This window comes from Cnephaeus nilssonii (genome assembly GCF_951640355.1).
Source record: "Cnephaeus nilssonii genome assembly, chromosome: 21".
Taxonomy (NCBI): Eukaryota; Metazoa; Chordata; class Mammalia; order Chiroptera; family Vespertilionidae; genus Cnephaeus; species Cnephaeus nilssonii.
In genome coordinates, this window is record NC_137092.1 from 37385064 (window position 1) to 37406418 (window position 21355).

The window sequence follows — 21355 nt, forward strand, 5'->3', positions numbered from 1 at the left end:
CAGTTTTCCTACTGACAACATAGAAGTAAATGCCTTGTGCCATGGTAGTAAGGCTTAGTGAGACAATGAATATATAAAGTGGCTAGCACACAGAAAAGATAGCCAACAGAAAGCCCTCTCCCCCAGAGATGGTTACGTCTCACTGGTTGTATTCCTCTCTGTCTCTTTCTCAATCGCTGGGAGAACATTAGGGGAGTTTGAAGGAAAACCTTTTTCCTGAAGATGGTATAACAAATGGGGGGTGGGGGTGGGGCATCAGTCAGTATCTGCTCCTTATTGCAGGTGAACAGTGAGTCCAAAGCAAACATCACCTGTCTTGTGTACAGCCACGACGGCACAGGTACGTGAGCAGGGCCCAGCTCCTAGGCTGGCATGCCCCCTCTGTCTAGGGAGCTGCTGAACAGCGAGGCATGTGCCCGGTAGTGCTCACCACTGTGCTAGAGCTCCAGGTGGAGAGGCTGGGGAGTGGTTGCTGATGGTGAGCACACAGGGGAGGATGCAGCAGAGGACCCTGGGAGATGCCAGGACCACTTGGGGAACGTTGCAGATGAGAGGTGACAGGCCTGTCCTTAAGTCCAGACCACATGCCTGAGCAGGTGCTTAAGCCTTGACTTGTTCCTAAGTTAATGGGTGTGATCTTGAGCATTCTGCTACCCCTTTGTGGCAGCGTGTTCCTAGTCTGCTTGAGACACCTGACTTGCCTGCTGTCAGCTGAGTAAGATGGGTGTTAATATACGTGGGTATTAGGAGGGGGCACTACTGGCAAGAAGCCCCACCCCTACCCCCAGCTCCCGATCCCAGCTTGTTTTTCAGCCTTCGCCTTCACTGCTGTGTGCTTGTTCTTGGCAGAGCTCCTGGCCAGTTACAACGATGAAGACATTTATCTCTTCAACTCCTCTCACAGTGATGGGGCCCAGTATGTTAAGAGATATAAGGGCCACAGAAATAACGCCACAGGTGAGGCTGTCTTTCTAGGTTTTTGTAGCCAAGTCTGCTGGCTTGGAGAAGCAGTGTCTCATTCGGGTCATGCAAATAGGAACTACCTAAAGGAGTAGACTGCCTGCACTGAGAGCTGTGGGAGGGGATCCCTGATGGGGCTGGAGTTGTCGTGGGCCTGCTTTGCTAGAGGAGAGAGGGTTTGGGAGCATCTCTCACCTCTGCAATTACTTGGTTTGAGCATGAGGAGACCGGACTATTTTTCTTATGGTTTCAGTTAACTTCAGGATTAAAAGGCTTGTTAAGGAAGTCCGGAAAAGCCCTCCTCAGTCAGTGGCACTGAATTGCCTAAAAGAGGATGACTCTGTACTTCTAGAGAGGAGGAGGAGGAAGTGATTCTTTTGAATGAGGCAGAGGAGGAGGAAGGGTGTAGTACCTCGCCCAAGTTTGCAGTGAAGTTTGTCCTTTTTTGTTCTGTCTTGTTCTTTGCTGCACAGTGGAGTCATGTGATATTCTTTTTAAAATACCGGTGCCTGGCTCCCATCCCCAGGCATTCTGATGCAATTGGTAAGGGATGTGACCTGATTGGGATGTTAAAAGCCCTGCACACGTGATTCTAATGTGCAGAAAAATTGGGGAATCGCTGCTCTTTGCTATTGTTACCATGCCGAACATATCTGTCATGGTTTTGATTTGGAGAGAGGAGTCAGTTTTCCTTTTTCTCTTGAGCTGGTGAGAAGAGAGGGGAAACCTATACTTGGATCAAAGAAGGAGTGCCAGTCCCATTGCTGGTAAAGACTGGCATCATAGTTGGGACCACTGGCTTCTTTCACTAACTTGAGAGAGTGGAGCCCCGTTGGCAGAGTCTTGGTGACAAGCACAGTTTAGATGCTGCTTTAGGCAATTGTGATGTGTACCTCCATCAGTCTCAGGTCGGCTAATGACGCAGGAAGCATTGACAAGATACCGTGAAGTACACATCCCAAGAATAATCCTAGGGCATAGGACAGAGCTGTCTAGGAGTAGGCAGAGCTGAGGTGATTCAGGTTGGGACAGTAAGGCATTAGTGAGTCCTGTGGTTGCTCCAAAGGGTGTGGAATGATGAGACTTAGGCTATTGCTAGGGACCGCCAACTCCTCAGCCTAGGGGTCTCTGGGAGAAATGGTCACAGGGACTGGTGTGATTCTTGTTAGGACTATTATACATACGTTTTCCCCTGATTGTTCTATGAAAAGGAAAGGCATTCTTTGACTCTTAGCTGTTTTAGAGTTTGTGACTAACTAAATTCCCTCTGAGGTAAATATGTATAGGCCTGATGCCAACCGTCATGTGGTTTATTCCCTCATTTATCATTTCAGTAAAAGGCGTCAATTTCTATGGCCCCAAGAGTGAGTTTGTGGTGAGCGGTAGTGACTGCGGGCATATCTTCCTCTGGGAGAAATCATCCTGCCAGATCATTCAGTTCATGGAGGGGGACAAGGGAGGCGTGGTGAGTATGGTGTGCTGGGTGGGCTGGCTCCCTACTCTCTCCAGTCATTAAGGTAGGTTTTGGCAGGACCTCTGAATTCTCACTGACAACATGATACCATGTTGTAGAGGGCTGTCCAGCTAAAAGGCAGCGTGGTCTGGGAGAGCTGAGATTTCGATAGGATATTTTCTTCCTTTTCCTATCTTTTGCCCCTCTAAGACATGGGTTATTGAAAAGAGAAATGGATCTTAGGGAAGAACCTCTGGCCTGAGTGAGGTATCTCTAGGCGTGGACCTTTTGCAAAAGGAAAGCATGAAAGTTGAGTGGATACCATCCTATATAATGCCAAAGATGTCTCCATGTCTCATCCCTTACCAGGAGCTAAGTAGTGATCTTAGCTAGATTCTGGATCAGTGGGTATAAGTTGGAAGGAGCATTTTTCAGATAATCGGGAAAATCAGAAAAAGGTCTGTATATTAGATAATGTGGCATTCAATGTTAAATTTATTAGATGTGGTGATCGCATTCTATTTATGTAGGAGAATATCCTTGTACTTAGTTAGGAGATACATTTTAAGTGTGAAGTGTCATGCTTATATTCAAATGGCTACAAACACACAATATATGTGAAAGAGCAAATATGGCCAAAATTTTTTTTAAAGAATGACTGGGCAGCCTGCTTTACAAACCATGATCACATCAGTCTGCTTGTCCTTTGAATTCTCCAGACAACCTCCATAGAGATAGGGCACAAAGGAAGCATGAGGATCCTGAATTGGGGAGTGAAGCGTGGTCAGCTCTTAAGATGTATCTGGCTAACCATATACACTGAGTGGCCAGATTATTGTGATCTCTGAATGCATAATAATCTGGCCACTCATTGTATTTGTATCTCAGATGAGTACCAAAAGTATTCTAGGCTTTTGCTGGAGATCAACCACCTATTTGCCCTGAGCTTTCTATCAGCCAGTGCAAAGGGGAAAGCTGATCAGGTGCATGATTTATAGTATCTTTGATATCAAATAAATGAGGTACTCAAGAGAAGTACACTGAGTGGCCAGATTATTATTATCTCTGAACGCATAATAATCTGGCCACTCAGTGTATATTTTTTTCTTTTTTAAGACCCAGAGTCACAAGGAAGTTGAATAGCTTTCTGTTGTAAGGTTTTTGGACTGCAGAAGATATGAGCGAGACTGTTTGGGAGACTACATTATACTGGTTACCCAAGATAGTCTGGTTTAGAGCCTCTAAGGAATGGCTGAGTCAGCTTAGTCTCTCTTCCTTTTCATCCTTCTGAGCTGTGGAGAGCTGCAAAGAGCCCAGCCATCCCTTGATGAGGTTTACCCAGAGAAGGGTGTTAGAATTTAGAACAGTTTCTTGCAATCGGGACCCCATTCCTTCTGTGTGTTTCTTGCCCTGGTGTGAGGCTATTTGAGATTTTCTTCTAGTTTCCTCTAAATTTTTTTGACCTGGAACCAGTAGATATTCAAGACTTCTATGGCCTGAATATAAGTGAAGAGGAATCTAAAACTTGAAGGTGTGTCTGTTGCCTGCTTCATTTTCTTTATTTTTTTTTAAAATATTTTTTTTTTATTGATTTCAGAGAGGAAGGGACAGGGAGAGAGATAGAAACATCAATGATGAGAGAACTGGGAATTGAGCTCGCAACCTGGGCATGTGCCCTTGATCGGAATCGAACCTGGGACCCTTCAGTCCACAGGTCGGCGGTCCATCCACTGAGCCAAACCTGTTAGGCCACCTGCTTCATTTTCTACTCTTAAGTCCTCATCTATCATCTGCAATGAACAAACCCAAAATAATGGAGTCTTAATGAGAATTCTATAACAGGCATATAGTCAGAAGGAAGTCACAAGGGGCCAGTGAATCCTTTCTTGATTATAAATTGTCTTGAATTCCATTCCAGAGATGCAGAACTGCGCTTGTCTGTCCTCCAAAATCACTTTCCAGAACAGTTTGCTTTCAGCTCAGCCACTATTAGGGTTTGATGATTTAGTGCCCCGATGGAGAGGGCGGTCATGTGAGTGAGGGACTAGACTAAGAGGTATAGAGACTGCACCTACAATGCATTTCCTGGCTTATTCTCACTTCTGTAAGCTGAATGGTTCATGTGGTCCTCACTTGGTTCCCTCTGTTTTTGTTTTTGTTTTTGTTTCTTAATCTCCCAGTAGTGGGGTCCCCAGGCACCAGCCTCAATGCAGACTGATAGCAGGTCTGTATCATCAAGTATTATATTAGAACCAGAAGGGATCTTAGAAATGATTGTCCACATTTGCCTAGGCCTCTTGACCCTGTTTTGCCTCAAACTGTAGTCTTTCCTTTGTTCCCATTCAGGGACAAGGGTTGGGGGTGATGTCAAAGGACAACTAAGGCCAGAACTCCTTTCTCTGCTCAGGATTATTAACCAGATAAGTCTTGGCATTCAGGCAAGGTCTGGTGAAGTGCTCAGGTATCCTGATCCAGAAACGATTGGCTCCTTCAGCAGGCTCCAGCTCAAGTACTGTAGTGTAATTTATTCTGTTGTGTCTTTTGCCATTGGCTTTGTCCTTAGTCTTAAGTTCCAAGGAATTTCTCCCCTGTGCTTTTTAAATTTACTGACTTGTTCAAGCAGAGCTAGGTCAGAGTAGAGGGACTTACAAGGTAAGATCAGTGAATTCAAGCTTTGTATATATAAGCAGTCATATAGCTTTTGGTAATGTTCCTGGGCATTGGAGTTTCTGTCTCGTGCCTCCTCATGTTCTAGATGCTGGAACCTCTTACACATTAGCTGAAGGAGACCAAATATAAAGTGCAGTGTGCTGATATACAGAGTGCAAAGAAGGGAAATGGGGTTTCTACTTTACTCTTAGGCTCTTTTCTGAGCATTTTGCTTATTTGTAAATGGAAAACAAAAGAAGATGAGGAGTCTGTAGATCAGTTTTCTTTTCCATGCTGGCCCCAGCTTACCCTCATCTGCTCTGCAAGGTCAGAAGAGGCAGAGGAGGTTGGTCCAGCGAGAACGGAGAGAGACTTTGCCAGGAATTGTCTTCTTGGACTGTAGGGTGGCTGCATGGCTGGGACCACACCTTCTTCATTCTTGGTGCCTTTCCTGTCTATTCTTCACCTGACTAAAAGGCTGAAATGTTTTAGCAGCTGTATCTGGACCAGCACTTCTAGTGGGCATGGGAGCGGCCCTGCCCGTTAGGAAGGCGGAAGTTTCCAAGTCAGACAGCAGGGGGCAGGGGGGTCTGGGACGGGAGGAAGCTGCCTAAGCCAGAGGCCTGTCTGCCTGCCCTCGTTTATTCCTCCTGCTCAGTGAGTACAGCTAGAGGGTGGTTGAGATTGAGGCTATGGCTGCCCTAAGAAGCTGCTCTGGTATACTCTGCCACCCGAGAGCTAGGCCTACTGTGTTTTTAGGGCAGGTATCAGGATGCTGTCCCCTGAAACGTGCAGGGTTCCCAAGCAGACATGAATGTACCTCCATTACCCCACCACTCCCCACCTCAGCCTCTTGTTAGCCTATGCCTTCCTCCAGTTCGAGTAAATGGTACCAAATGAAGGTAATTGTTCTTTGACTGTTCTCTGCTGCTTTTTTCATTTAAAAAATTTGTTTGCCACTTGGTGAAAGCCCCTGAGATGTTTTTTTTCCAGTCTTGGGTAAGTTGGAGCTGTGGACTCTGTAGTGAATGAGATTATCTGGACCTCATTGCCTTTTTTTGAAACCAGCATTAAGCTTGGCCAGTCACTTGCCCACCTCTAGGGCTATTTCTGGGGATGAGGCCACCCCTGCCTATACATAGGAAATGAGAAATGGGCCTGGTCTTTTACCCAGTCTGTGTTCAGAGTTTCTTCCACCTCCAGGACTCTGGCTTAGCCTCATAATGAGTGAGCCTGCCTTTCCAGTAGCTGCTCAACCCTGCTCAGGGAGAGTTATTTGGCTCAAGGTGAGTAGTGGTTTTTAAAACATATTCCCCCATACCCCTGAGCCTGAGCTTTCCTCTCCTCCTGACTAGGTGAACTGTCTTGAGCCCCACCCTCACTTGCCTGTGCTGGCAACCAGCGGCCTAGACCATGATGTCAAGATCTGGGCACCCACAGCTGAAGCTTCTACTGAGCTTATAGGGCTAAAGGAAGTAAGTAGCTGACTGCAAAAGTTCTACTTATCTACGCGGAGTTTTCGTTGTCATAGGAAGGAATAATTTGCTGCCCAGTTATTCAAAAGCACTGCTCTGATCCCTCTCCTCTGCATGCCTGTCCCTGCCGCTCTAGGAACAGTCCCAGTCTGGCGTGAAGGTTTGAAGTGCCTCTGGCTCGTGCCAGAGTGGGGGCAGGGGACATTTTTTAGGAAGAATCCTTCTATTTAAAGTCTCCGCCTTCTCAGTGGATGGACCTGGGCACCCTTTCGTAACCTAATCTAGCTCCACTTCAGCTTGACAGTCTAAGGGAAGTCTTTATTGGATAGAACACCAGTCTTTTCTGACCAGGTCCAGGGTCCCCATTCGTTACATATCCCCATGTCCCTAACCCTTTTTTTGCTCCAGGTGATTAAGAAGAACAAGCGGGAGCGGGATGAAGATAGCTTGCACCACACTGACCTGTTTGGTAGCCACATGCTCTGGTTCCTCATGCATCACCTGAGACAGAGACGCCATCACAGGGTAAGCTGGAGTGGGAAGAGAGCTCCCAGGTTCCAGTGCACACTTCCCTCACTGCTTTAAAGAGGAACCGGGTGGTCTTGGTTGGGCTTCCTATTCATTGTCCCGCATTCCCATCAGAGCCCTGAGGTAGCCTTGGAAGAGCCACTGGCAAAAATGAGTGGCATCTGCTTTTTCTCCATCGCCATTCATGCACAGTGATGTCTCCAAAAAGACAAGATCATGAGGGGGTGGGGAAGGATTTGAGAAGAAGGAATAAGTCTCATGGAGACCCTTCTGTTTTTCTTCTCATGCCAGAAGAGGCCTAGGGTAGGGTAAAATATGGCATTTGGCTTGTTGCCTGCTTTTGTAAATAAAGTTTTATTGGAACACAGCTATACCCATTCATTTATGTATTGTCTGTGGCTGCAACAGCAGAGTTGCATAGTTAAAACAGCTATATGGCCCAAGAGTCTAAAATATTTACTATCTGGCCCTTTAAGAAAAATTCTGCTGACCCCTGGCCTAGAGTATCTGAATTATATAGCTAAGATCTAACAGGTTTGTCGTTCAGGGAAGTTACTGACAAGCCTTTCCCATTCTGCAGCGCTGGCGAGATCCTGGGGTCGGGGCCACAGATGCAGACTCTGATGAGTCTCCCAGTTCCTCCGACACATCGGACGAGGAGGAGGGCCCTGACCGGGTGCAGTGCATGCCGTCCTGAGGCCTCGTACCCAGGAGGGGCGGGCTGGGGCTGCCAACCTGATCCTGCCTGGGAGCCCTTTCCTGTCCTTACATTCAGCCGAAACGCACTTTGGACTTTTTGCTTTAGATAAAAGGAAGAATCCCAGGAGGACAAACCAGAGAGGAGTGAACCTACAGAGTACCTGGGAGTGGGGTTGAGCCCTGGAAGGGGTTCCATGGAAAGATGCATAGGACTCAGTAGAAATGGCCTCTCCCCAAAGCCTTTTTGGGGGAGTAGGAAAGGGAGCCTATTTTGTTACCTGGTTTGGGATAAGGAGTGGGGTTTCCTTTTCTTTAATCTCCCTTGTTTCTTGGGTGGGGGTTTGGGGATATAACTGGCTGTTCAGTACCAAGGAGCCAGAGTGGGGGTGGTAGAAGTTCCACTCTCTCTTTGGTTTAGGTTTTTGACCTTTTTCCCCCTTTATTGTTAAAAATCTATGACAGTTATATTATCCCCCACACCTCCCTTCGCCCTCCCCACCCCAGGATCCTGTTTTTCTGGAAAGTCGTTAGAGCCCCTTACCATCCCACACTCTTCACTTTCCTTTCCACCCATTCATCCTCTGTACTTATCACAGTGTTTTGCACTTGATTATGTATCCTTTACTCTCTTCTCTTCATCCCATCACCCCCTAATATCTGGTGAGGGAGGTTGGTGGGAAGTGGGAAGAGGGGCAGAAGTGGAGGAAGAATAGGAAGGATGTTACCTCTTCTGTTACTTTAAAAAAAAGTTGTTTGGTGGCAGCAATCTCCCTGTCCCTATCACTGTTAGAAGCCTAATTTTATATCTATTATAAATATATTAAAAAGCAAGTCAAATCTGGATGTATCATGTTAAAATTATTGTTAAAGTTTAAATACCTACCTATTCTCTCTGATTGCAATAAAGGGGCTTACAGGAGAGTGATGGAGAGTAATGATGTGGAGGGGATAGCCTACTCTGTATGGCCATTAGAGAGTGGGGCTCACCCTTGGGTTGTGAGAGGCTCAAGAATGGAAGGGTTCTCATTCCCTGCTTTCATTGTTTCGGGGTTGGGGAAACAGGAAATTGCTTTCAGCTCTTTGCCTCAGATCTCCTACCTCTCTTGTCGGGGGTTCCCAGGATGGCTCTTCTAACCACAGACTGGCTCATCCTTAAACTTGACTGAACTTTCATTTCAGAAAAGGTCCTGCCACTGCAGACTGTCTCTCCTAGGACCGTGTGTGACAGAAGACACTCTTAGCTTTAGCTGCTGTTGCTTTTTTTTTTTTTTTTTTTTAAAGCTGCTTGATCCTTTATACCAGTGGTCGGCAAACTCATTAGTCAACAGAGCCAAGTATCAACAGTACAACGATTGAAATTTCTTTTGAGAGCCAAATTTTTTAAACTTAAACTTCTTCTAACGCCACTTCTTCAAAATAGACTCGCCCAGGCTGTGGTATTTTGTGGAAGAGCCACACTCAAGGGGCCATAGAGCTGCATGTGGCTCGCGAGCTGCAGTTTGCCGACCATGGCTTTATACCATCAATCCCAACAGCAGTCTTCCTAATAATGGAAGAATATATATAGGATGAGACTGCCTGAGTTTTACTTTATACCTTATCCACATCTTATCTTGGGAGTGAGAGGGCATTGATCTAAGGATTGATTAGGTGGCTGGGCCTAGGACACCTTGCTTCTCACTGGTCACTGAACATGAAAGTCCCAGTTGAATTCTTGCCCTTAAATGCTTTTGCTGCTATTTCTTTGCACCCTCAGCCAGGAATTCTGCATCCTGCGGCAGCCAAAGGGAAGAGGAAAAGGATGGAATTCCCAGGCACTCCTTCCTCCTGCCCCTTTCCTAGCAGCTCTTCTGCTGCACTTGTTTCGGAGGTAGGGAATCTGTGGTGACGGTGATCTGTGCTCCTGCTGCTCATGGGTTAGGTGATGGAGTGGGCACCAAACCATGTACTCGGAATTGGTTGAGTATTTTCTCTTAGTAAAGCCCCTGACTGCTGCTGTGTGGTAGTGGGCCATTCACTTGTGATGGGCTATTTTTGATCCTTCCAATATAGGTACCTGGCCCTGCCCTTACTACACTTTTAGGAAATCTAATCTGGGATGTCCACGTTTCCAGTGCTTGGGCTCCAACTGGAGACTTGTAAGTGGAATAGGCCCCATAGCTCAGTGATACCTAGGAGATGGGGGAGGGGAGAGGTACTGTGAGGGGTGTTTTCCTGGCCTCTGTCCCAGGCTGCAGTGAGGGATTTGGGGGTAAATACTACTTTCCCTCCCTTTCCAGCCATTCAGAGACTCCAAAATCCTGATCATTCATATGAATTCTAGAATCAGTCAGATACAGTTACAGTCAATCACCTTTATTCCAGGGTTAGAACAAGGCCGTGCACACTACACAGGAGCACAGGAATGAGCAGTCTCACAGCAATGGGGAGGGAGGAGGGGGAAGGGGGGCAGGTTAGTCTTCTTAGATTATTTTGCCTTAGAGAAATTACTAGACTGCTGAAAATGACCCTGTCTTTCTTCTCCCCTTCTCATCCTCTCCTCTCTTCAAAGGAAGGCTCCTACTCATTCTCATTCATCCTCATTCTCGGTCTCTTGCTCTCATATAACATACCCTTACTGGAAAGACAATTAACTCATGCTCATTTCCCTTTCCCAATTCTACAAGTCTTTCTCTCTCCTTCAGGAAGAAGCCAGACAGGGCTGGGGGAACTTGGGAAGGTCCTTTAAGGCAAAACTGGAGTACTCGAGGTGTATGTGTTAAGGCAGGTGTCCGCAGCAGTGGCCAGAGGGGACAGGCAGGCTGGGCTGGGCTGGGAGTGGAAGGTGCTCTCCAACCAGTCTGGTTTCTTCCCTCTTCCAGCAGCCACCCCTCCCATTCAAGTTTTGCTCCCACATCTTAAAAGCTCCTAACTTAAACTTTCTCTAAATAGTCTCTTGAGATTACATGTGAATTTAAAGTTAAAAAATAAGTTTTGTTCTGACTGTGCAGCAATTTGACTCTGCCATTCCCTTCATGTGGCATTCCCCTCCCACCCCCGCTCTGGCCTAGACAATAAGTTAATGCTAGACACCACAAGAAAGGGCAGACATGGCAGTGTGGGTTTAATATACATATATGTAGAATATATATGTACACACAGTTAGCACGGTCAGGGTGGGTAGGGGCATCTTGGGCAGGCAGGAGGCTGGGGTCACTGTACTTGTAGTGATTTAGATAGGAGGCGTTCACAAGCCCAAGGCGCCAGGATGAGGGCGAGGGGTTTCCAAGTCCCTTCCTGGGTTGAATTGGGGGTCAGTGCAAAGGAAAACACTGTAGTTAACTTCTTCCCTTATTTCGGGCTTGGGGTGTTCTAGGCCAGGGAAAGAGGGGAAGTTCCCTACATAACCACCTGGGACTCTGTAGGTGGGGGCAGAATTGGAGTTAAAACGTAAGGATCTCATTCCCCAACCTCCCGAGGCTTGGGGTCAGTATGTGCAACAGTCTGAGTGGGAATAAAGGAGGGGGAACGGAGCCCCGCAGCCCCATCTCAGGCTCAGTGGGGCATTCTCCCAGCACAGTCTCTCCAGAGCAGATGGGTGGGCGCGCCTAATGCTGGGTGCGTTGGGTTAGAGCTTTGGGGCTAGGAAAGGATCCATGGTCCTGTCATTAGATCCTGGCTCATACCCATCCAAGGGGAGCACAAAGGGACCTGCTGGTACCTAGGCCCTTCAACCTGAGGAACAGCTGGAAACTGGACTCCACAGCCAGTCCAGCGAGGGGTCACACACCAAACTCTGAGCTCTGGCTTCTCTCTGCCCTCCCAGGTGGGGTTGGGTAGCCTCTTCACCCTCCCTCCCACCGGCCTCTCCTGTGTCACTTCGGCTCCTCAATGTAGGAACATGCAGGTCCCTTTTGCTCTCACACTTGAGAGAGGTGGTGGGAAAGTGGAGAAAGGGAAATAGGAGGAATGTGCCCATTTCTGTACGCATAGTTTCCCTAGAGTGGGAAAACTCACCCCCACCCCAGCCTCTGACCCCCAGCCCCTCACAAGGAAGAGGAGCTAGATGAGCTAGACATGTAGACAGACAGCCAGAGCGTGTGCACACACACACACACACACGCACAGTAAGGGGGTTAGGACCAGGTTAGTAAGTGGGTAGGTTTGTGGGGGTGGGAGGTGCCTTTGCCCCCTCCCCTGGAGGCTGGGGGAAGGGAGTGGTCCTATGAAGGTCCAACCTTCCTCCTCTTCCTCCCCCTTGCTCAGGCTTTCTTCGGTGGAGGAGCCAATTTGATGATCTCTTCCTCAGAGGGCTGCCGGATAATGTCTGGGGGCAAAAAGGGACATGTCCAGGGATGGAATATGGGAGACACCAGGCAGGCCCACTGAACATCAGCCTTCGTGGTCCCAGAGCGCAAGCAACTCCAAGGTCACCCACGGGAGAGGGCAGGAGTGCACAGTAAAGGCATGGCCTCTTACCTTTGTACTTCTTGGCACTGGGGATACGGGTTAGCTTGGTGTCCAGCTCATCCTCCTCAGAGATCTTCAGAACACGGGTTCTATAGTCAACCACCATAGTGAGCAGGTCAGGACGGCGAGAGATCTCAAAGATGTGCTCAATGTAGGAGAGGTTGTCTGGAGCAAGGCAGGAAACGGAGGGTGTGTTAGAGCTAAGCTGTGTGTGTATGTGTGTGTGGGGGGGGTGTCAACCTCCCCCATTCTACCAGATCAGGCCTCTGGAACCAAGACTGAGTTGCTCACAGTGGGTATCAGAGGGGGCAACAGAAGAGGAGGAGCCATTAAGCCGAGAAAAGAAAGCTAAGGTGCCAAAGAGGAGTACAGATGACTGTTCCCAGGGAGAGCAGAGCATCGATCAGTGACGTTCTAGATTATGGATTTAGAATGAGGGATTTAGGTTAAATACATCTGATGTCGGGGGGGGGGGGTGTAGAAAAATTAACTGGCTTCCAAATACTCCTCACCCACCCTGAGCTGCTTCCACCTTTCCTCCAAGCAAGCTTCAGAAAACATTTCCTGATAGCACAGGTGGGACTGGAGGGTGGCATCTAGACATCCCAGGGCTACTTTGGGGCCCCGTGAAAAGTAGTTATCGATGAGAGACGGCACAGCCTGACCAGAGGAGGATTTCCCGGACCTGGCCAGTTGTAAGACCTTTTCCCTGGCTCCTCTGCTGACCACTGGGCGGTAACTGGAACCTCCTCAGCCTCCCTCCGCTACAGACTCAGGTCACTCACCTCACCTGTCAAACACCCTGTCACGCAAGGCCCTTCACAGCTCAGCCTTAACTTACCCTCCAGCCACTCTGCACATACTCGACGCCCCAGCAAGCAAAGCAGGGCTTCTTGCTTTTCCAGACACCAGGTACTCTCCCACCTCTAGCGCTGTGGTCCTGGCCTGGCATCCCTCCTCTGGATTCTGCCTTTGAAACCCCACTTGCCTTTCAGGGTTATTTTATACACACATTCCTCCCCAAACCCTCCACAGTTGTGATCTCTAAAGGTGAATAAAATCGCCCGAGCCAGTTTGGCTCAATGGATAGAGCATTGGTCTGTGGACTGAAGGGTCAAGGGCACATGCCTGGTAGGGGGAGTGCAGGAGGCAGCCCATCAATGATTCTCTCTCGTTAATGTTTCTCTCTCTCCCTCTCCCTTCCTCTCTGAAATCAATAAAAACATATTTTATCACTTTCAACTTGTGTTAATATTGTATTATATAGAATAGCACTCTGAATGTTTTTTACCGATGAGGACATACTGAACGTAAAGGCCACGGCCCCAGAGCCCCTCCACTCTTAGAGCATTTTAATTCTGTTCTGCCTTGCCAGAGGGGAGCACACGGTTGTGTATAGGAGCTCGGAGCTCATTTCTATTTGCTGAACGAACTGAGCCCCAGAAAAGCTGCTGGCAGGATGCCTGGGTCCCCTCCCCCACCTTTGTCCAGCTTGTTGTGGCTCTCCAGGAAGCTGAACCAGGCACTGCCCGAGGTGATCTCCTCACTCTTCTCACTGGGGATGTCCTCCTTGCAGGCCGACTTGAGCTGCTCCAGATCCTCCAGGGTGATGTTGTTGGTCAGGTCCTGCAGGAGGGTCCCGTACTCGGCCATGACTGGGGTTGGGAGGGACAAAGGGAGAGGAGGCTGAGCCTGAAGTGTGGAATCTGGTTTACTCACTGGCGCTTGCCACTCCCTCTCCCCCGCCCCCCCCCCCAGGCAAGTGCCTAGAACATGGAGGCTGGGGAGGGCCAGGGCTGGAAGGAGAAGAGAGGGAGGGGAGCAGACAGGAAGATATTTGGAAGCTAGGGACCAGGCTGGAGCCTGGAGAGAGAAGTTACACTGCCTCCCCCCCCCCCCCCCCCATCTTTTCTCTTCGTTTTACCCTTCTAACAGTAACCCTGGCAACAGCTCCCCAGACTGAGGAGGCGGTTACCATGGCAACCTGTTCTGGAGCTTCTTACCAGCTGCCTCCAAGTCCCCCCAGAATCACCTCACCCACCTGCAACCCATAAAAAAAACAAAACACAACAAAACGACTCCAAAACAAGGACCACAGGGATGGGCTTGCTGTGGCCGAGACAAGTGAGAAGGGGCTGGAGTTGGCTGGTCTCGTGTTCCAGCTTCCATTCTTCCCCAGAAGCAAAGGGGTCTCTCACTCAACTCCCACCACCCCACGGATGACTCATTTTGGAGGGATGCCTCGTTGCTTGTTCTAATGGTCCCCTGGCCCCTCTGCTCAGCCTTGTATTCAGTCATTAGGGTTCAAGGTGTGGGGGCGGGGAGGGGGCAGCCATGGGCCACCCCCACCTTTTGTGGAGCCGGCTTTCTCCCTTGATGGCTGCTGGTCCTCCATCTAGCCATCGCCTAGCTAGCCTTTGTGCGGTGCCTTCAGCCCCAGCGCCCAAGCATACCAAGCGCCTGGCTCTGGCCCCCTGCCAGTTCCCAGGCTGGCCGGGTGGCGGGGAAGGGGTTTGGATGCATCGCTGGGAGAGTGGCAGGAAGGGGGCTGCCACTCCTGTTTGCATCAACCTCCCACTGGCACTGCCTTCAGCAAGCACTCGCACACGGGGCTGGGCAAGGCGAGATCTCACCTAGGCCTTTCCCCAGCTCTCCCGGAGACCCCTGGGTGGGAGGCAGACAACAGTCAGGGCCCTCCTTCCACTCACTAAGACGGGAGCTGTGGCTGAGAAAGGAAGATGGTCAGACAGTAGCATGAACTTTCTGGATTTGATAAAATACGGATCTCTAGTGAGTTTTAAAAGCGCCCCCCCCCCCCCCCCACACACACACACATGAGTATATATTTTATCAGGAAAAGCAAAGCATTTTAAAATTATGTCAAACACTGCGGCTAGATCAGAGTGGGACAAGGAGTGAACTGACCTTGTACTTGACAGACTACCCACAAATCACACCAACAATGGGCTGGGACTATGGCAGATAAAAGGGGGCTGGTTGGCACCCCCTATTTTCCTTAGTTCTGGCCTATATGCAGGGAAACTGAGGCAGAGAGGCATGGCATAGTAAGAGGCATGGAACCAGAAGTCCCCACTCCCAGCCCCCTACTTGCGCCAGAACAAGCCTCCCTTGGTGGCAGGCAGCGTGACACAAATACACAATGAGCCAGGCAGCAGGGCCAGCACAACCCCCACAAGAAACAGGCACTTGCAGGCACACTCACTCACACACCCAGGTCCAACCAGACAGAAGGACCCAGCAGTGGCCCTGCCAGGCTGGGCCAGGAACAATGCTCTCTGACTGTCAGCACCAGGAACCGTCTCTGCCTTGAAATCTAGGTCACAGCAGCAGACCGGAGCCCAGCTGCCCCCTCCACTGATAATCCGAGGGCAGAAAAGGGGGGGGGGGGCGGTTAGGGCAAAAGGGAGGGTGGGGAGGGAGTCCAGGGATGAGAACAATGATGGAGGCAGGGGTGTGAGGACTAAAACGGAACGGGCCTGGGAAGGAGGCAGGATGCCCCAAGAAGACCCTGACCCAGCGGCAAAGTGGGACAGGATTTAGGGTCACCTGTCTTGCTTTCACGTGGAAGAAGAGTTTGTAAATAGAGCTGGTGGGAAAGTGTGAGTGTGTGTGTGTGTGTGTGTGTGTGTGAGTGTGTGTGTGTGTGTGTGTGTGTGTGTGTGTGTGTCTCCTGGGAGGAGGTAAGATTTGGGGCTTTGAATCTAAAACAGATTTATAGGGAGGTGGGAGGGAAGGGATTAATGTGTGTGAGATACTCACCCACACTGGTGGGTAGGAGCTTTCTAAGAGTGAAACAGATACAGAGAGAAGTGGGGTGGGCATGTTGAGTGGAGGGGGAAGTGTGTGTGCCAGGTTCCACTGTGGATGCCCACCCCTGGGTATGGGCAGGGGTTTGGGAGCAGGTAGTGGGTGTGTGGATGTGCGTGTGGTCTGTGTTTGTATGTGTCTGAAGCAGCTGAGAGCATATGTAAGAAGGAAGAGCACCACAGTCACATCCAGAGAAAAGAGGAAGGGGTGAGGGGCCCTGCGAATGGAGGAAGAGCTGGGGCTGGGAGAAAGAACCGGCTGCAAGGGAGGAATCCTGGGGGAGGGGGACAGGGAGCACAGTCCAGGAGAAGGTTGCCGCCTTAGCTCAGCAGTTACCATGGCAACCTCTGTTCTGGGTGCCCCCCGCCCCCAGTTGTCAGGACAATGACACCACTGGATGGGAGGGTGTGTGGGGAGCTGTAAGAACAGACTGACAAAGCAGGAGTAAAGCTCCTTGAGGGGCAGGGAGAGGCAGCGGAGTGGCCTCCCTCCCTGGAGAGATCCCAGTTGAGGCAACAGCAGGATGGTTTGGGGGTGCAAGGTGGAGTCCCCTTACATGGCTCTCAAGTCTCGCTGGAAATTGTCCCTGGGGTGGTCTGGCCATGCTGGGGCTTTGCAGAAGTTTGGCTCCTTCACTCTCCATGTCACTTTCCTCCCCAAGTCCCAGAATCCCTGAGGGCTCTGTGGGCCCTAAGGGGCCTCCTGCCCTCCCAGCTCCGAGGAGCCTCCAGGTCTGGAGCAGTGCAGAGGCTGCCCAGGGAACACCAGGCCGCCGGGGCGAGGCCATTCTTGGGACAGGATACCAGGGCAGGAACCGGGAACCGCGGCCAGGCTGCCAGGAAGTCAGCCCCTCCCCTCCCCGATCATTCTGTGCGCTGCTCACACCTTCCTTCCTTCCTTCCTTCCTCCCTCTCCTTCCAAGCTGGCCCCAGGTGGAGCCCTGTCAAACGTCCGTCCAACTTAGAACACTGGAGCAGAGGGGAAGGGGCAAGAACAGTATAAACTGACCTTTTAGGGGCCAAGCTGGAAGCATGACAGGTAGGTGCTCATGGGCAGTGGGAGGAAGGAGCAGGCCTGGGGGCACCTTGAGAAGCCCAGCAAAATGGGATCATGGAGTAACCACCTGTGGAGGTGGCGGCAGCACCAGAATTGCCGTGCATTCTGCCGTTAATTCACGATTCTCCCCTCTCCTGAGCATTTGCTTCCAAATCCTCAATAAATGGAAGAATGGGGGATCGGGAGTGGGAGCTGCCGCCCCTCTCCCTCCCATCTGGGGCAGCTAAGGCTGAGGGGAGGGGCTGTCCCACAGGGCTGCCAGGGCCCGGAGGTCCTGCAGTGGGCAGAAGGGGCGGGGGGGGGGGGCGGTTTGTACCGTCTGTCAGTCTTGGGGTGGGTGGGGGGAGAGGAAGGTCGGTCATCCAGGAGAAGGGGAGAGATGGAGAGAGTGTGGGGTTCCTATTTTAAATTTTATCTGGCCCCAAATTCCAGCAGTTCTGTAGTTCATCCCTAATTATTCCATTACTATCATACTCTTACTCAACTGACTTCTTACCTTAGCTTCTATTCAGCGTGTGTGTGTGAGTGTGTGTGTGTGTGTGTGTGAGTGTGAGTGTGTGTGTGTGTGTGTGTGTGTGTGTGTGTGAGTGTGTGTGTGTGTGTGTGTCTTTATTCCTGTAATGGGAAATAGGGCGCGAAGACTCCAGAGCCAGCCTGGGGGTGACAGGGGCAGGACACCTGGTCGCTCGGTGTCCAGTTCAAACGGCAAAATGGGTCGCCCCTGGGCACGGGGGCCGTGTCAAGCCCTGGGCCCTGAGTCTACGAGGAGAAAGACCAGATGGAGAGGAGGAGCGACTGGGCATTGGACCAGGCAGGGCAGAGTGGGGCCACCTGACAGCGAGGAGGGGTGAGGCCACACTCCCCTCATCTGGCTGTCCCTGCCCTCTCCCTCATCTGTCATCCTATCCCCCTGGGTGGTGGCCATGCAGGGTAGGACTCCCGGGTTCTGTGGCTCAGCGTCCCCATCTGCATACTCAGCTACTCCTCGGTCAGGAAGGAGTAGCTTCCCTGCTGTGGAGACCGAGTCGGGCTGGTGGGGAGGAGCCGGGGTCGGAGGGCTGCATACACATTGGTGATGTCCCCCATGGCGCTGCGTGGCAGAGAGAGAGGATGGCAGGGCAGGCAGGGCTGTGGCTCTCTCTTCTCCAGGCCTGACCTGACGATACACGCACACGTGATGGGCACAGGTGTCAGGGAGTGAGGAAGCAGGCAACCGGGGCTGTCAGCAGCCTCGGGCATATCTGGCAATTTCCCCAACACAATGTTTAACCACAAAGGGAAGAGCAATTAAAGCTAATTGCCCTGACAGCCTGGGGGCCAGGCAGCTCCTGGGGCGACAGAACACAGATTCAGCGTGTTTCCCCAACTCCCTGTGGGCTCACTGCTCCCCCATCGCCCCGCCATCCTGCTTTCCTCCTCCCCCTTCCAGAGCCCCTCTCACTGCCACCCCAGCACCCTTCCCTCGATGAGGACCAGCCCTGTGGCTCGCTGCCGCCCTCCCAGTTCCCGGCTGTATCTCTGTCCCTCTCACACACATTCCCTTCATTCTCTCTGTCTGACTTGGGCTCCATCCTTGGCTGACTCACTCATTCTTTCATTTTCTCCCTCTCCCTTGCTTCCACCCCTCCTCCATCCCTTGGCCATTCTGGTGCCCCCAAACCAGCCATTCCCAGAACCCTAGGTTCTAAGGATAGCCAGCAGAAGGATAACCAACTCCCTAGAACTTAGAACCCTAGGTTCTAAGGATAACCAGTTCTAAGGATAACCAACTCCCCTAATCACCAGCTTCGGAGCACCAGGCTCGCTCCCCCTCAGCTCCTGCCTCCCTGTCCTGGAGTCCCCATGTCCCCATCTTTTCCCCGTTTTACAGAGGGGCGATCTGAAGCCCAGGGAGAAGACGCCCAGAAAATGAGGGTGGACTTGGGGACAGGCCCCCCACTGGGCTGTGGTGCTCCTCCAGGAGCCGTGAGAGGGGGTGGGGTGGGGGTGGGTGTGTAGTGCAGGGACGTGTGTGATCCGCGCGCGGGGTGTGTAGGAGTCACATGGGTGTGTGTCACCGTGTGTGCTGGCGGGTCTCCGGTAGGTGTGTGGGTCCCTGTCAGTTTGACACGGATTATATGAAATTAATTAGGGGTTTACGTTAGCTACTTCACTCCTCCACACCCCCCGATCCTTCCCTCCCTCCGGCCAAGCTGTCGCCGGCCCCACCTCCTCCCCAGGTGCAGAGGGCGGTGGGGCGCGCGGCTGGGGCGCACGGCGCCTCCGGGAGGCAGCGGGCCGGGCCGGGCCGGCCGGGCCGGGAGTGGCCGCCCCCGGGGCCAGCCTGCAGCCGAGGAGGGAGGGGACGCCGCGCCGCGGGGCGGGAAGCAGGCCCGTCGCACTCCCGGCCACGGGCCAGGGCGCCGGGCGGAGCCGCCGCCTCGGGCACATGCTCGCGGCGCCCCGCCGGGACGGAGCCGGGGGGCCTGACCCGCGGACCCGGGCCCCCGCTCCCGCCGGCCGGGCCTCGGACCCACGTCCCTCCCAGCCCAGACCCCCCCCCGGCCCCTCCCGCCACCCTCCCCGGAGCCTCTCACCGCCTGGGGCTGAGCGCGCGGGGCGCGGGGCGCGGGCACTCCCTCCGGCGTCCGCTTCCCGAGCCGCGTCCGGAGCCTCCGCCTCGGCTCCCGCCGCGCCGCTTCCGCCCGCGGAGCCCGAGCCGAGCCCAGCCGCCGCGCCCCACCCGGCTGACCGTGACGTCAGAGCCGGGGAGGAGCGGGACGAGGGGCTGGGGATCTGGAGACTCCTGGGAGGGGGAGCTGCCTCCTCCCCACACCTCAGAACCCAAATCTCAGGCTCAGTCCTTTCCCTGGGGGACACCCTTCGCCCCCGATGGCCCGGGACCCTGGGGCGCAGGGTGCGTTAGTGGAGGGGTTCGGAGGCCTTTGCCCTCGGGTCCTCTTGGCGGCCCGACTTGGTATTTGGGAAAACCTCCCCCCCCCCCCCACCTATGGGTCCTGGGTAATGGCCGCTCCAGGAGGCTGAGGGTGGAGGGGGGTGTGGGGACCAGAAGCAATACCGGGGCCTCCTTCACTGGCCCTGGGGCCATAGAGCTCCCTCTAAGGTGAAGCCAGCCAGCCCCCCTGTGTGTGTTTTTGTTGTTGTTTCACCTTTCCCAAATATACCACCCCGCGGCCTCCCCCCACCATGATGTCATTTTGTTTTCTAAGGAGAAAAAGAGCAGCACTGAGCTCAGCACGCAAATATAGACAACTTGCAAAGCCACGCGCCGCTCCAGCTCCAGCGCTGCCCGCTGCCCAGGCCCCGCGAGGCGGCTCTCACTTCCCTTCCACCCCGGGACTTTCCTCCCACGGAGTCTCAGCCAGACTGAGAGGAGGAAGGAAGAAGCGGGGAAGCATCTGTGTTCACCCCCATCTCCAGCCTGAAGCACTGGGCTCAGCTCCGGCGGGGCCTGGCCCTGGGGAGAGGTCTGGCCCCTTAGCGTGTGGACGGCCTCTGGGAGGGCCCTGGCCTCCCCTCAGTTTCCACCTGGCAGAGACCCCTCCGGAAGCCACAGGGAGACCTTTCTAGAGTCCATACTCCCCCTGGACGAGGCTCAGGCTCCTGCGGCAGGGAGCGGGGGGCGGGGGCTCCCAGCCCTTCTCTTGGCTCTGCGCCCTGTCCCCCAGTGTGCCCTGAGCTGCCCCTTTGATGGTAACACCCTCTTCATTTGCCTTTGTATCTCATTTGTTCTGGGTAGCAGGGCCAAAACGATTTCGTTGACGCATGTTTGAGACTCAAAGAAGCGAAATGGTTTATCTGCATTGGTGGAGGTTCCAGGTCTTCCAGACACAAGCGGTACAGAGACCAGGGCTTCACGCGGCCTCTCCTCCTTCCTCAGGCAGCTTATGCCTCTGAGCCTCACTGCATCCCTGCTGGGAGGATGGGGACACTGCGCCCATCTCACAGGGTTCTCCTGAGATTTAGAAATTGTCTGTCTCTAGGGACAGGCACAGATGGGGGTTTAAAATGGGAGCTACTGTTAGTCCAGGCCTCCACGGACCTACGCTAGGCAGTAAGCTCCACGATATTAATGTATTAAAGTTATTAAATGGGCACAAGCTGGATGAATGCGTGGCTGTTACTCTCTACTTCTGCCGCTTTCCCCAGGAACACTTTCTGGATTAGTCTGTGGAGGGGAAAACTTCTAACTTCAGGGCTCCTTCGTCCATACTCAGAAATTCTGTCTCCCAGCAACACTCTTATACCTGATCCAGGA

The 21355-nt window shown here is 52.3% G+C and overlaps 2 protein-coding genes across 6 annotated transcripts in view; one reads left to right on the forward strand and one right to left on the reverse strand.

The window, feature by feature from the left end:
* The window catches only part of DCAF8 (DDB1 and CUL4 associated factor 8), a 45262-nt gene extending 37005 nt beyond the window's left edge, over positions 1-8257 (forward strand). For all 4 annotated transcript variants that reach the window (XM_079762205.1, XM_079762207.1, XM_079762204.1 and 1 more), the window contains 6 exons: positions 283-340; positions 850-957; positions 2295-2425; positions 6418-6537; positions 6946-7062; positions 7646-8257. In XM_079762205.1, the coding sequence (XP_079618331.1) occupies positions 283-340; positions 850-957; positions 2295-2425; positions 6418-6537; positions 6946-7062; positions 7646-7762 (651 nt within the window). In that variant the 3' untranslated portion in view covers positions 7763-8257. The remainder of the gene's footprint in view (positions 1-282; positions 341-849; positions 958-2294; positions 2426-6417; positions 6538-6945; positions 7063-7645) is intronic.
* Positions 8258-10103: 1846 nt separating this feature from the next.
* Positions 10104-19809, reverse strand: PEA15 (proliferation and apoptosis adaptor protein 15). Of its 2 annotated transcripts, XM_079762209.1 has the most exons (5): positions 19674-19802; positions 14847-14938; positions 13695-13868; positions 12223-12378; positions 10104-12070 (listed from the first exon to the last, which is right to left on the reverse strand). In XM_079762209.1, exons 3-5 carry the CDS (start codon positions 13864-13866, stop codon positions 12006-12008), a joined length of 393 nt encoding a protein of 130 aa, XP_079618335.1. In that variant the 5' UTR covers positions 13867-13868; positions 14847-14938; positions 19674-19802; the 3' UTR covers positions 10104-12005. The 2 variants fall into 2 exon arrangements, with proteins under 2 accessions (XP_079618335.1, XP_079618334.1); XM_079762208.1 differs by lacking the exon at positions 14847-14938 and having other exon boundaries at positions 19674-19809.
* Positions 19810-21355: the final 1546 nt, after the last annotated feature.